We start from the raw sequence: 14,606 nt of genomic DNA on the forward strand, positions 1-14,606 counted from the left end.
GATGTCCCACCTGGGACTATGTAAGGAAAAAAAAAAAAAAAAAAAAAAAAAAAAAATTCCCCCAATAAATCCATTTTTTTGGAAAAAAAAACAAACAATAAAAGTACACATATTAGGTAATCGCCACGTCTGTAACGACCTGCCCTATAAAACTGTCCCATTAGTTAACCCCTTAAAAAATAAAAAACGAAGCAAAAAATAAATGATTTATTATCATACCGCCAAACAAAAAGTGCAATAACGCGCGATCAAAAAGACGCATATAAATATCCATGGTACTGCTGAAAACGTCATCTTGTCCCGCAAACGAGCCGTCACACAGCATCAACAGCGAAAAAATAAAAAAGTTATAGCTCGCAGAATAAAGTGATGCAAAAATAATTATTTTTTATATAAAATAGTTTTCATTGCATAAAACCGACAAAACATAAAAAAACAACCTAAATGAGGTATCGCTGTAACCGTACCGACCCGAAGAATAAAACAGCTTTATCAATTTTACTGCACGAGGAACGGTGTAAACGTACCCCCCAAAAGAAATTCATGAAACGCTGGTTTTTGTTCATTCTGCGTCCCAAAAATCGGAATAAAAAGCGATCAAAAAATGTCACGTGCCCGAAAATGGTACCAATAAAAACGTCAACTCGTCCTGCAAAAAATAAGATCTCACATGACTCGGTGGGTCAAAATACGGAAAAATTATAGCTCTCAATATGTGGTGATGCAAAAACTATTTTTACAATAAAAAGCGTCTTTTAGCGTGCGACAGCTGTCAAACATAAAAACCCGCTATAAATAGTAAATCAAACCCCCCGTTATCACCCCCTTAGTTAGGGAAAAATAATAAAATTAAAAGAAAGTGTATTTATTTCCATTTTCCCATTAGGGTTAGGGCTAGGGCTAGGGTTAGGGCTGAGATTAGGGTTAGAATTGGGGGTTTCCACTGTTTGGGCACATCAGGTGCTCTCCAAATGCAACATGGTGTCTGATCTCAATTCCAGCCAATTCTGAGTTGAAAAAGTCAAGTGGTGCTCCTTCCCTTCCAAGCTCTGCCATGCGCCCAAACAGTGTTTTACCCCCACATGTAGGGTGTCAGCCTACTAAGGACAAATTACAAAATAACTTTTGGGGTCCAATTTCTCCTGTTACCCTTAGAAAAATAAAAAATTGGGGGCAAAAATATCATTTTTGTGGAAAAAAATGATTTTTTTATTTTCACGCCCGGGCGTTATAAACTTCTGTGAAACACTTGTGAAGTGAGCACTTTGAACCCCCATCTAGATAAGTTCCGTGGGGGGGTCTAGTGTCCAAAATGGGGAAACTTGTGGGGAGTTTCAATAGTTTAGGTAGATCAGGGGCTCTCCAAACGCACATGACACCCGCAGACCATACCATCAAAGTCTGCATTCCAAAACGTCACTACTTCCCTTCCGAGCCCCGACGTGTGTCCATACAGTAGTTTTCTCCCACATCTGGGGTGTCAGCGTACTCAGGACAAATTGGACAACAACTTTTGGGGTCCAATTTCTCCTGGTACCCTTGGGAAAGTGACTAAATGATCATGTTTGTGGAAAAAATACAAATTTTTTATTTTCACGCCCGGGCGTTATAAACTTCTGTGAAGCACTGGGGGGGTTCAAAGTGCTCACCACACATCTAGATAAGTTCCTGGGGGGGGGGGGGTGTCTAGTTTCCAAAATGGTGTAATTTGTGGGGGGTTTCCACTGTTTTGGTACATCAGGGGTTTTCCAATCGCGACATGGTGTCCGATCTCAATTCCAGCCAAAAACGTCAAATGGCGCTGCTTCCCTTCAGAGCTCTGCCATGCGCCCAAATAGTGGTTTACCCCCACATATGGGGTATCAGCTTACTCAGGACAAATTGCACAATAACTTTTAGGGTCCTGATACCCTTGGAAAAATAAGAATTGAGGGTGAAAAGATCATTTTTGTGGAAAAAATATGATTTTTTAATTGTACGGCTGTATGTTATAAACTTCTGTGAAGCCCTTGTGGGTTCAAAGTTCTCACCACATATCTAGATAAGTTCCTTGGGGGGGGTCTAGTTTCCAAAATGGGGTCACTTGTGGGGGGTTTCCACTGTTTAGGTACATCAGGGGCTCTCCAAACGTGACATGGCGTCCGATCTGAATTCCAGCCAATTTTGCATTGAAAAAGTCAAACGGCGCTCCTTCCCTTCTGAGCTCTGCCATGCGCCGAAACAATGGTTCCCCCCCCACATATCAGGTATCAGCGTACTCAGGACAAATTGCACAATAACTTTTGCAGTCCAATTTCTTCTGTTACCCTTGGGAAAAAAAAAAAAAAAAAAAAAAAAAAAAAAAAAAAAATTGAACCTGAAGTATTTTTTTGTGAAAAAAAAGTTAGATGTTCATTTTTTTTTTTTTAAATATTCAAAAAATTCCCGTGACGCACCTAAAGGGTTAATAAACTTCTTGAATGTGGTTTTGAGAACCTTAAGGGGTGCAGTTTTTAGAATGGTGTCACTTTTGGGTATTTTCTATCATATAGACCCCTCAAAGTGGCTTCAAATGTGATGTGGTCCGTAAAAATAAAATGGTGTTGCAAAAATGAGAAATCGCTGGTCAATTTTTAACCCTTATAACTTCCTAACAAAAAAAATTTTGGTTCCAAAATTCTGCTGATGTAAAGTAAACATGTGGGAAATGTTACTTATCAAGTTTTTTGCGTGCCGTATCTCTGTGATTTAAGGGCATAAAAATTCAAAGTTGGAAAATTGCAAAATTTTCACCAAATTTCCATTTTTTTCACAAATAAACGCAAGTTATTTGAATGAAATTTTACCACTATCATGAAGTACAATATGTCTCGAGAAAATAATGTCAGAATCACCGGGATCCATGGAAGCGTTCCAGAGTTATGACGTCATAACGTGACAGTGGTCAGAATTGTAAAAATTGGCCCGGTCATGAACGTGCAAACCACCCTTGGGGGTGAAGGGGTTAACAAGTGCTACCAGGCACGCGGCCGGAAATGCGCGCACCGCTGACCCCCGTCATGTGATCGGGGGTCAGCGATGTGTTGGCATAACAACTAGAGGTCTCCTGGAGACCTCTAGGGTTGTTGATGCTGGATTGCTATGAGCGCCACCGGGTGGTCGGCGCTCATAACAATGCAGTAATTCTGCTACATATAGGCGATCTACTCATCGCCTATATGTTGCAGAGCCAATCAAGTATGGGATGCTTCTAGCCTCCAATGGAGTCTATTGAGGCATGCCAAAATTTAAAAAAAAAAAAAAAAGTTTTAACAAAAATATGAAAAAATTTAAAAAAAAAAAAAAAATATAAAAGTTTAAAAGTTTTTTTTGTTTTATTTTGAATGGGGCGAAAGAGTGGTGCCTTTTCGCCCCCCAAAAAAAAAAAAAAAAAAAAAAAAAAAAAAAAACACACATACACACATATTTGGTATTGCTGCGTTCAGAATTGCCCGATCGCTAAAAAAAAAAAGCATGAACCCAATCGCTAAACGGCGTAGCGAGAAAAAAATCAAAACGCCAGAATTACGTTTTTTTGGTTGCTGTGACATTGCATTAAAATGCAATAACGGGCGATCAAAATAACGTATCTGCACAACAGTGGCATCATTAAAAACGTCAGCTCCGCCTGCAAAAAATAAGCCCTCACCCAACCCGAGATCACGAAAAATGGAGACGCTACGGGTCACGGAAAATGGCACATTTTGTTTTTATTAAAATCAGTCAAGAAATCCCCTCTTATGTATAAGGCTAAGTTCTGCAGACCGTGTACAGTAGCATGTTATCCTATGGGATTTACATTCTGCTGTGCACATGCTGTGGATTTTTAGCTGTGGAAAAGTTGCGGTTTTGAATCCGCAGAAAGAAATGACGTCACTTCTTTTCTGCGGATTCCGCTGCGGTTTACCATCTCCTCCATTGTAGAGGTGATAAACCTCAGCCCAATCCGCAGGTAATTCCGCAGGTCATTTTACCTGCGGTTCCGCAGATAAAAAATCTGCAGACCAATCCACAGTGTGTGCACATAGCCTAAGAGTGCATGTGAGGGACTTCTTGTTCAGGACTCCTCTTTCTGAGCCTTTATGGAAATCTAGATGTATGGCTAGATAAAACATCCCTTAGTAACAGCTGATCATTTCTGATTTTTGTTTAATTGTGTCACCACTGACAATTTTTTTTTGTGCCCAATTCATCATGTGTTTTTTTATTTTAGCTCTAAATAAAACAATTGTATTCATCCAGTTTTGTGACACTTTTTTTTAGTGGAATTAAGTCATATTAAACTTTAGCCTGTGTTCACATAAAACATTTTTACTGGTTATTTTATGCAGAAAAGCTGCAGCAAAAGCCATTAAATTCCAGAAATCTCTTGCATCCTCTTCTTTTTTTTTTCTTTCCTGAATGCAACTGAGAGCTGCAGCGTGAAATCTGCAACATATCAATTCTTTCAGTGTTTTTCTGCCTTTTTTTTTTTTTCACCCGCTAAAGCAAAGAGAAAAAAAAAACAACAAAATCATGGTTTTTGCTGCGTTCCTTTTTTATTTATCTATCTGCATTGTTGGTGAATAAAACTAACATGTACTATACATAAATCACACATGTAATCTACCTTCACCCCTCCCCCCAAAAAAACAAAAAAAACGCAGCAGAACCTGCATTTTGAACGCAGCTTTTTTTTTTTTACTGCCAAGACAGCAAGTTTTCTTTTCCGAAAAAAAAAAAACGCTGCATGTGAACATAGCCTTAAAAATGATGCACGCTAGTCTTAAGCTGCGCCAAAGTAAGGAATCCACCAGAAACTTTTGGAGAAAAGTCGCCTTTCATGAATCTGTAAAAGCAACGCTGTAGAGCAGGGTTCCCCAGCTCCAGTCCTCAAGGCCCACCAACAGATCGTGTTTTCAGGATTTCTTTAGGATTCCTCCTGTGATAATTGCATCACCTGTACCATACAAGGGAAATCCTGAAAACATGACCTGTTGGTGGGCCTTGAGGACTGGAGTTGGGGAAAAACCTGCTGTAGAGGAAAGAAAGCTTTAAAAAAAAAAAAAAAAAAAAAAAATAATATGGAGGATAAGGCGCAAAATTAGAGTTAATATTAAGAAGCAAATTACGTCAGAAAAATGGAAAAACAGCAATGATGAATCAGCGTCATAGGCTGCGGAATTAGAGCAAAGTGGAGGCGGGTGTGCTGCATTCTACTTGTATCAGTGACGAGGACGGATGGCCACACAGGCGGGTGTGGAAATGCCAAGGGCTAGTAACTAGCAAACAATGACTAACTCAGTTGCGTGGTTACCCAACATTACTATGGATATCATTAATAAACTTTATGTATTTTTAGGCTGCAGTTTTAATCCCTACCCTCAATCTTTTGGAGTCCCGCAACAAAGTTACCGCCTGCTATTCAGCCTAGAAGCTATTTTCACGTGTGGTTTGTTAACGAGAATATATTGGCAGGAATGGCTCTTCTCTCTGCCAGGATCTGACTCATGAACGGTTTTCCCTTTTCTAACTATGAAGTCGGTCCAGTCCGATCAGGTTCTGTAAGGGAAGTGGCTTTTGGATGGAGAAGTAACCATACTGCAGACAGCCGGGGATGGAAACTAGTTGTCAACTACATGTTTCTTTCCATATTTAAAGGGAACCGGTCGGTCACTCGACTCATGGATAAGAGCATGGCGGAGAAACGCTACACTGCTTCAGAATCTACTTTGAAAATCCAGCCGAGAACCATAGCTGGAGACAGTATCATCCTCAACCAGCTGCTCCCCACACCAGCCTAGTTGGTTGACAGGCGTCTCCTATGTGTGTACACAGGGAGAGACCTGTCAATCACCTGCAGGAGCACTAGGAAGAGCTAAATGGGACAGTGCTGCACTAATCTTGTCTACTCCTATGGTCCCTAGTTGGATCTTCTATGTAGAAACACCGGAGCATTTCAGAGAAAAATATACCTATCTGCAATGGGGTATTCAGACTCTGATTCATGATGCCCTCGATTTTCTCACCGGTTCTTGATGATTCCAGGCCTTAAGAGTTCCTGGGAATGATTACTATTCTATGCCATTTTTTCCCCAAATACATAGGCATTTAAGGGTTCACGCAACATTTTGCACTAAAAAATGTGGGAAAAAAAAAAAAAAAAGGACAAAAGTTAAAAACATCTTTTTATTTTATTTTGTGTAAAATTCCTGAATGCGCGTGTGCCATTTTGGCACTAAAAACGGCAAAAAATTAATGATGAATTGTACTTATCTCTTTCTGTTGAATGAGCCTAACAGATTCTCAGTTAACCACTTCTACTGCCAGAATTAAGGCAGTGCAACACAAAGACTATGAAAGGCAAATGGTGCAAAATTTGTAACCAAACCCAATTACAATTTTTTTTTTTTAACCCCAGGTACACGCATTTAAGCAAAAAATAATAATAATCATAATCACCCACCTGGAGGTGTCCATAGCCATTAATGTTGTAGTTGGTGCCAACAGATTTTACAAGGAGAAACAAATTGATTCACTGCAGTTGTAGAGGATGCATTTCCAAGGCGAGGTGGACTATATGTGGTGGCAACATAACATTTAGGGTGTGTGCACACGCTGTGGATTGTCCTGCGGAATTTTCTGCGCAGATTTGTCAAAAACCGCAGGTAAATCCGCAGGTCAAGAGACCTGCAGTTTATCTGTAGACTTTCTGCAGTTTAGCCTGCGGGTTTCCCCTGCGGTTTGACACCTGCCACGGAGCAGGTGCCAAACCGCAGCAGAATCCGCACAAAGAATTGACATGCTGCGGTTTTGAAAGTGCAGCAAATCCGCGTGGAAAATTCCGCACAGTGTGCCCTGCGGATTTTGATTTCCATAGGTTATAATGGTACTGTACACCGCAGCAGAAACTGCTGCGGATCCACAGGACCAAAACTTCTGCGGAACCGCAGCAGAATCCGCAGCGTGTGCACACACCCTTAGGCTAGTTTCCCACTAGCGTTTGTGAGTGCAGCGCAGGGCTGCCACTAAGCCCCTCCCCCAGCTACACCCCCTCCGGTCAGTTCCTCCTCTGATCGCATGAGGCTGCATGCGATCAGCGTATCCTATATTTAGTGTTGAATACGCTGACCGTGCGCTGGTCTGATTTTGCTGTCGTTGCGCCCTTTTGTCGCTGCGTCCAGCGCACAAAAACGCGCTGTGTTACATTTTTGTGCTCTGGGCGCAGCGCCAGCAATATCAGTCCAGCGCACAGTCAGCGCATCCAACGCTAAATATATGATACGCTGATCGCATGCAGCCTCATGCGATCAGAGGAGGAACTGACCAGAGGGGGCATGGCCGGGGCGGGGCTTAGTGGCGGCCCTACGCTGCACCCACGAACGCTAGTGTGAAACTAGCCTTAGCGTGCCACTTTCACTAGCATGTGTTCTATTAAAGTAGTTTCTGGGATTATTTTTTTTTTCTGTTTTTTTTATTTTCTATTAGAATGAAACACTTTTTGATGCAGTTAATTCCAATAAAATCTGGAGTGGATTCCTAAAGGAATGGGAAAAATAAAGTGAAAGTGGAATCCTTATGCTGGATCTGCTTCAGACTATGGTTTAAAAAAAAATTACATAAAAAAAAATAAATAATCATTGATTTCTTTATATATAATTTTTTTCTGACAATAATAGACGTATTGCAGGTTAGACGTAAATCATCACCCAAGTCAATAGTAATTTAGTTTTGATGCAGAACGTTTCCAGATAACCGCCGTGACTCCATGCCAGATATTGTGAAGAATTGTCAAGCGCAGATCAACAGTCGCCGCTCCTCAAACATAAGGTGAACGGATCAGCGAGAGCCTTTATTTACCGACCTACAACAGCTATATGCAGTGATTTTTGCCTTCTGATGCTCTAATAAACTATTTGCTTTCCGGATTCCTCCTAGCTACAACTATTGCATTGCCTACGCCTCGGGACAGGTTCTGCACAATAAACCAGATAAACCTGTGAGTGAGGCCTGTAGGTGCACGAAGATGGGGGTAGTAAGTCTGGGATAAGGACAAAATTAATCGGACTGATTAAATATGCAGAATTAGGTTCTAGAGAGGCTCCCTACAGATATCCAGGTATCTGGCACCTGGATCATTGCCTATTATCTTGGCACACTAATGGTCCCAGAGCTGTAATAATTCTGCTGGCTGGCAATGGAAACAGTCCACCACTACAGTGGACTAATCAGCCCAGTCCAGTGCAAAAATGAATAAAAATGGCTAAATCAATATCAACAGAGCAGACACTGAGCCAGCAAGCAGTGCCGGGAGATTTCAGCTCTGAAGTCTGCAATGGTGTAAATGTATTTCGGGACTGTAATGCATGCTGGAAGATAGGAACAGTACACTAAACAGCAACTAAAAGAGGACTAAAATCCTCCAAAAATTCAAATGTCAGCAGAAAAAAGGCAGCAATGTTTTTACCTGCCTAGGCCTCCAGACAAATGCACTCTCAGGGCGCAGCAGGCCCATGTAGTTAAGATAGAAGTCAGAAGGGGTAGCGGTCACTAAGGAGCGCCAAGAAAGCGGTCTATCAGGATTAGATATGAGTGAATGATCCACCGCAGCTCCAGCCGTATGCCTCCAACAGAGGATGGTGAAGTAGACAAATGAAAGAAACGGTCGACGGAGCGCTAGGAACACACCGACAGGGTTGCCTCTCTTTAGCCCACTACGCGTTTCGCCGGTAACACTCTCTTCATCAGGTGCAGTTTATTAGTAGACAGGAAGGGGTATTTATACAACAAGCAACCAATTAAATAGTACATGCAATCAAAAAGTCACATGATGGAATAAATCACATGACAAAATAAGGAAACGTAAAAAAAACAATGCGAGCAGGAAATATAAAAACAGAATAAAAACATGATATAAAATTACATAATAAAAATATATAAAAATATGTGAGCAACTAAAACAGGACTAAAATCCTCCAAAAATTTCAAATTTTTTTTGCCCTTTTCGCAAGAGTGGGGACCCTTGACGCGGGTTGTGGGCTTGCACACTTTGGCCAAAATATTGACTAATACCTCACATATTTTTATATGTATTTTTTGGCACTTTAATATCAGGGTGCAACTAGAGATCCATTTTGGGCAGCCCACATGATCTAATAGAAGGGCATCACTAATAGGCTGTTAACCTGGATGCTGTGCATTGCCATAGTGTGAACAGCGCCACATACAAGTCTTCATTGTGCAATCACATACTAAGCAGCCACCCCCTCCATGGATTGGTAGGTAGTGAGTGGCTGTCTCATCAGTATTTTTGCACCTGTGTTACTGCCAGCTTAACTACATGGGCCTGGTCGCCCTGAGAGTGCATTTGTCTGGAGGTCTAGACAGGTAAAAACATTGCTACCTTTTTCTGCTGTCTTTTGAAGATAGGAACAGTACAATAGATGTATCTACTCGACTTGTTGCATAAGTAGTGTTGGTACAACCCATGTCCACACAAGGCATAAAAATGTCAGAGGAGCAGAGAACTTAATGTAAAACCCCCAACTGTAAAAGCAGGAGACGATACAAGGGACCCCACATATAAAAAGAACAGCATTCAATCCAGGTTAAGAAAAAAAATATAGCAAACTTTATTCCGCCATAATACGTCGTTTCCACCAATATTGGTCTTTATCAAGCATCAAAGGACCCCCTCTCTGGTAGGCGGATTTCTGTAGTGCTGCGTGATGCAAAAGGAAAAGTGACAAGTTGGCGACTTATATGGCAGACTAGGGTGGACATATCATTGGTGTAAGGGGGCCACAACCATCTACAAGGCAGGGGGAATTGGGCATAATAAGGAGCTACTGGACTGTAAAGGGCCCATAAATTCTTCTTGCACAGGGGCCTCATCTGTCTGTGTCCACCAGCGGGCAGACCTGTTGGGAAACTAAGCTGCGCCCATCTCCCCACTCTCTCTCTCCTGGATGCGGCGACTGCCTCTCTCTCTCCTGGATGCGGTGGCTACCACTCTCTCCTTGATGCGGCGGCTGTCTCTCTCTCCTGGATGCGGTGGCTGCCTCTCTCTCTCTCTTGGATGTGGCCTCTGCCTCTCTCTCCAGGATGCAGCGGCTGCCTCTCTCTCTCTCCTGGATGCGGCGGCTGCCTCTCTCTCTCTCCTGGATGCGGCGGCTGCCTCTCTCTCTCTCCTGGATGCGGCGGCTGCCTCTCTCTCTCCTGGATGCGGCGGCAGTCTCTCCCGTTAATGCAGCAGCGGCCTCTCTCTCCTGGATGCGGCGACTGCCTCTCTCTCTCTCTCCTGGATGCGGCGGCTGCCTCTCTCTCTCCTGGATGCGGCGGCTGCCTCTCTCTCTCTCTCTTGGATGCGGCGGCTGCCTCTCTCTCTCCTGGATGCCTATCGCTCTCCTGAATGCTTCGGCTACCTCTCTCTCTCTCCTGGATGCGGCGGCTGCCTCTCTCTCTCTCCTGGATGCGGCGGCTGCCTCTCTCTCTCTCTCCTGGATGCGGCGGCTGCCTCTCTCTCCCTCCTGGATGCGGCGGCTGCCTCTCTCTCTCTCCTGGATGCGGCGGCTGCCTCTCTCTCTCCTGGATGCGGCGGCTGCCTCTCTCTCTCTCCTGGATGTGGTAGCTGTCTCTCTCCTGGATGCGGCGGCTGCCTCTCTCTCTCTCTCTTCAATGCGGCGGCTGCCTCTCTCTCTCTCTCTCCTGGATGCGGCGGCTGCCTCTCTCTCTCTCTCTCTCTCTCCTGGATGCGGCGGCTGCCTCTCTCTCTCTCTCTCTCTCTCCTGGATGCGGCGGCTGCCTCTCTCTCTCTCCTGGATGCGGCGGCTGCCTCTCTCTCTCCTGGATGCCTATCGCTCTCCTGAATGCTTCGGCTACCTCTCTCTCTCTTGGATGCGGCAGCTGCCTCTCTCTCCTGGATGTGGTAGCTGTCTCTCTCTTGGATGCGGCGGCTGCCTCACTCTCTCCTGGATGCGGCGGCTGCCTCTCTCTCTCTCTCTCTCCTGGATGCGGCGCCTGCCTCTCTCTCTCTCTCTCCTGGATGCGGCGCCTGCCTCTCTCTCTCCTGGATGCGGCGCCTGCCTCTCTCTCTCCTGGATGCGGCGCCTGCCTCTCTCTCTCTCTCCTGGATGCGGCGGCTGCCTCTCTCTCTCTCTCCTGGATGCGGCGGCTGCCTCTCTCTCTCTCTCTCTCTCCTGGATGCGGCGGCTGCCTCTCTCTCTCTCTCTCCTGGATGCGGCGGCTGCCTCTCTCTCTCCTGGATGCGGCGGCTGCCTCTCTCTCTCCTGGATGCGGCGGCTGCCTCTCTCTCTCCTGGATGCGGCGGCTGCCTCTCTCTCTCTCCTGGATGTGGTAGCTGTCTCTCTCCTGGATGCGGCGGCTGCCTCTCTCTCTCTCTCTTCAATGCGGCGGCTGCCTCTCTCTCTCTCTCCTGGATGCGGCGGCTGCCTCTCTCTCTCTCTCTCCTGGATGCGGCGGCTGCCTCTCTCTCTCTCTCTCTCCTGGATGCGGCGGCTGCCTCTCTCTCTCCTGGATGCCTATCGATCTCCTGAATGCTTCGGCTACCTCTCTCTCTCTTGGATGCGGCGGCTGCCTCTCTCTCCTGGATGTGGTAGCTGTCTCTCTCTTGGATGCGGCGGCTGCCTCTCTCTCTCCTGGATGCGGCGGCTGCCTCTCTCTCTCCTGGATGCGGCGGCTGCCTCTCTCTCTCCTGGATGCGGCGGCTGCCTCTCTCTCTCTCTCTCCTGGATGCGGCGGCTGCCTCTCTCTCTCTCTCTCCTTGATGCGGCGGCTGCCTCTCTCTCTCTCTCTCTCTCCTGGATGCGGCGGCTGCCTCTCTCTCTCTCTCTCTCCTGGATGCGGCGGCTGCCTCTCTCTCTCTCTCCTGGATGCGGCGGCTGCCTCTCTCTCTCCTGGATGCGGCGGCTACCTCTCTCTCTCCTGGATGCGGTGGCTGCCTCTCTCTCTCCTGGATGCGGTGGCTGCCTCTCTCTCTCCTGGATGCGGTGGCTGCCTCTCTCTCTCCTGGATGCGGCGGCTACCTCTCTCTCTCCTGGATGCGGTGGCTGCCTCTCTCTCTCCTGGATGTGGCGGCTGCCTCTCTCTCTCTCTCCTGGATGCGGCGGCTGCCTCTCTCTCTCTCTCCTGGATGCGGTGGCTGCCTCTCTCTCTCTCTCCTGGATGCGGTGGCTGCCTCTCTCTCTCCTGGATGCGGCGGCTGCCTCTCTCTCTCCTGGATGCAGCGGCTACCTCTCTCTCTCCTGGATGCGGCGGCTGCCTCTCTCTCTCCTGGATGCGGCGGCTGCCTCTCTCTCTCTCCTGGATGTGGTAGCTGTCTCTCTCCTGGATGCGGCGGCTGCCTCTCTCTCTCTCTCTCCTGGATGCGGTGGCTGCCTCTCTCTCTCTCTCTCCTTGATGCGGTGGCTGCCTCTCTCTCTCCTGGATGCGGCGGCTGCCTCTCTCTCTCCTGGATGCGGCGGCTGCCTCTCTCTCTCCTGGATGCGGCGGCTGCCTCTCTCTCTCCTGGATGCGGCGGCTGCCTCTCTCTCTCCTGGATGTGGTAGCTGTCTCTCTCCTGGATGCGGCGGCTGCCTCTCTCTCTCTCTCTCTCTCCTGGATGCGGTGGCTGCCTCTCTCTCTCTCCTGGATGCGGTGGCTGCCTCTCTCTCTCTCCTGGATGCGGTGGCTGCCTCTCTCTCTCCTGGATGCGGCGGCTGCCTCTCTCTCTCCTGGATGCGGCGGCTACCTCTCTCTCTCCTGGATGCGGCGGCTGCCTCTCTCTCTCCTGGATGCGGCGGCTGCCTCTCTCTCTCTCCTGGATGTGGTAGCTGTCTCTCTCCTGGATGCGGCGGCTGCCTCTCTCTCTCTCTCTTCAATGCGGCGGCTGCCTCTCTCTCTCTCTCCTGGATGCGGTGGCTGCCTCTCTCTCTCTCCTGGATGCGGTGGCTGCCTCTCTCTCTCCTGGATGCGGCGGCTACCTCTCTCTCTCCTGGATGCGGCGGCTGCCTCTCTCTCTCCTGGATGCGGCGGCTGCCTCTCTCTCTCTCTCCTGGATGCGGCGGCTGCCTCTCTCTCTCTCTCCTGGATGCGGCGGCTGCCTCTCTCTCTCTCTCCTGGATGCGGCGGCTGCCTCTCTCTCTCTCTCCTGGATGCGGCGGCTGCCTCTCTCTCTCCTGGATGTGGCGGCAGTCTCTCCCCTTAATGCAGCAGCGGCCTCTCTCTCCTGGATGCGGCGACTACCTCTCTCTCTCTCTCTCTCCTGGATGCGGCGGCTGCCTCTCTCTCTCTCCTGGATGCGGCCGCTGCCTCTCTCTCTCTCTCTTGGATGCGGCGGCTGCCTCTCTCTCTCCTGGATGCCTATCGCTCTCCTGAATGCTTCGGCTACCTCTCTCTCTCTCCTGGATGCGGCAGCTGCCTCTCTCTCTCTCCTGGATGCGGCGGCTGCCTCTCTCTCCTGGATGCGGCGGCTGCCTCTCTCTCTCCTGGATGCGGCGGCTGCCTCTCTCTCTCCTGGATGCGGCGGCTGCCTCTCTCTCTCCTGGATGTGGTGGCTGTCTCTCTCCTGGATGTGGTAGCTGTCTCTCTCCTGGATGCGGCGGCTGCCTCTCTCTCTCTCTCCTGGATGCGGCGGCTGCCTCTCTCTCTCTCTCCTGGATGCGGCGGCTGCCTCTCTCTCTCTCCTGGATGCGGCGGCTGCCTCTCTCTCTCCTGGATGCCTATCGCTCTCCTGAATGCTTCGGCTACCTCTCTCTCTCTTGGATGCGGCGGCTGCCTCTCTCTCCTGGATGTGGTAGCTGTCTCTCTCTTGGATGCGGCGGCTGCCTCTCTCTCTCCTGGATGCGGCGGCTGCCTCTCTCTCTCTCTCTCCTGGATGCGGCGGCTGCCTCTCTCTCTCTCTCTCCTGGATGCGGCGGCTGCCTCTCTCTCTCTCTCTCCTGGATGCGGCGGCTGCCTCTCTCTCTCCTGGATGCGGCGGCTGCCTCTCTCTCTCCCTCTCCTGGATGCGGCGGCTGCCTCTCTCTCTCTCTCTCTCCTGGATGCGGCGGCTGCCTCTCTCTCTCTCTCCTGGATGCGGCGGCTGCCTCTCTCTCTCTCTCCTGGATGCGGCGGCTGTCTCTCTCTCTCCTGGATGCGGCGGCTGCCTCTCTCTCTCTCTCCTGGATGCGGCGGCTGCCTCTCTCTCATGGATGCGGCGGCTGCCTCTCTCTCTCCTGGATGTGGCGGCTGCCTCTCTCTCTCTCCTGGATGCGGCGGCTGCCTCTCTCTCTCTCCTGGATGCGGCGGCTGCCTCTCTCTCTCTCCTGGATGCGGCGGCTGCCTCTCTCTCTCTCCTGGATGCGGCGGCTGCCTCTCTCTCTCTCCTGAATGCTTCGGCTACCTCTCTCTCTCTCCTGGATGCGGCGGCTACCTCTCTCTCTCTCCTGGATGCGGCGGCTGCCTCTCTCTCTCTCCTGGATGCGGCGGCTGCCTCTCTCTCTCCTGGATGCGGCGGCTGCCTCTCTCTCTCCTGGATGCGGCGGCTGCCTCTCTCTCTCCTGGTTGCGGCGGCTGCCTCTCTCTCTCCTGAATGCGGCGGCTGCCTCTCTCTCCTGGATGTGGTAGCTGTC

The 14,606-nt window shown here is 48.6% G+C and overlaps 1 protein-coding gene and 1 long non-coding RNA gene across 3 annotated transcripts in view; one reads left to right on the plus strand and one right to left on the minus strand.

The window, feature by feature from the left end:
* LGALS3 (galectin 3) overlaps window positions 1–8,703 on the minus strand; it is a 32,414-nt gene extending 23,711 nt beyond the window's left edge. Inside the window, exon 1 of one of the 2 annotated variants that reach the window (XM_073586157.1) lies at window positions 8,686–8,703. Coding sequence is in view for 1 of the 2 variants with exons in the window: in XM_073586142.1 (XP_073442243.1) it covers window positions 8,465–8,512 (48 nt within the window). In the remaining variant the exon portion in view is untranslated. Of the gene's footprint in view, window positions 1–8,464; window positions 8,658–8,685 lie in introns of those variants that run through there. The other variant, XM_073586142.1, reaches the window with a different exon arrangement.
* Window positions 8,704–9,326: 623 nt separating this feature from the next.
* Window positions 9,327–14,606, plus strand: part of LOC141098483 (uncharacterized) — a 35,224-nt gene continuing 29,944 nt past the window's right edge. The window contains exon 1 of the long non-coding RNA XR_012234262.1: window positions 9,327–9,384. This is a non-coding gene — a long non-coding RNA (uncharacterized lncRNA). The remainder of the gene's footprint in view (window positions 9,385–14,606) is intronic.

Source organism: Dendrobates tinctorius, unplaced genomic scaffold, assembly GCF_039654945.1.
Source record: "Dendrobates tinctorius isolate UK_male_01 unplaced genomic scaffold, ASM3965494v1 ptg000010l, whole genome shotgun sequence".
Taxonomy (NCBI): domain Eukaryota; kingdom Metazoa; phylum Chordata; class Amphibia; order Anura; family Dendrobatidae; genus Dendrobates; species Dendrobates tinctorius.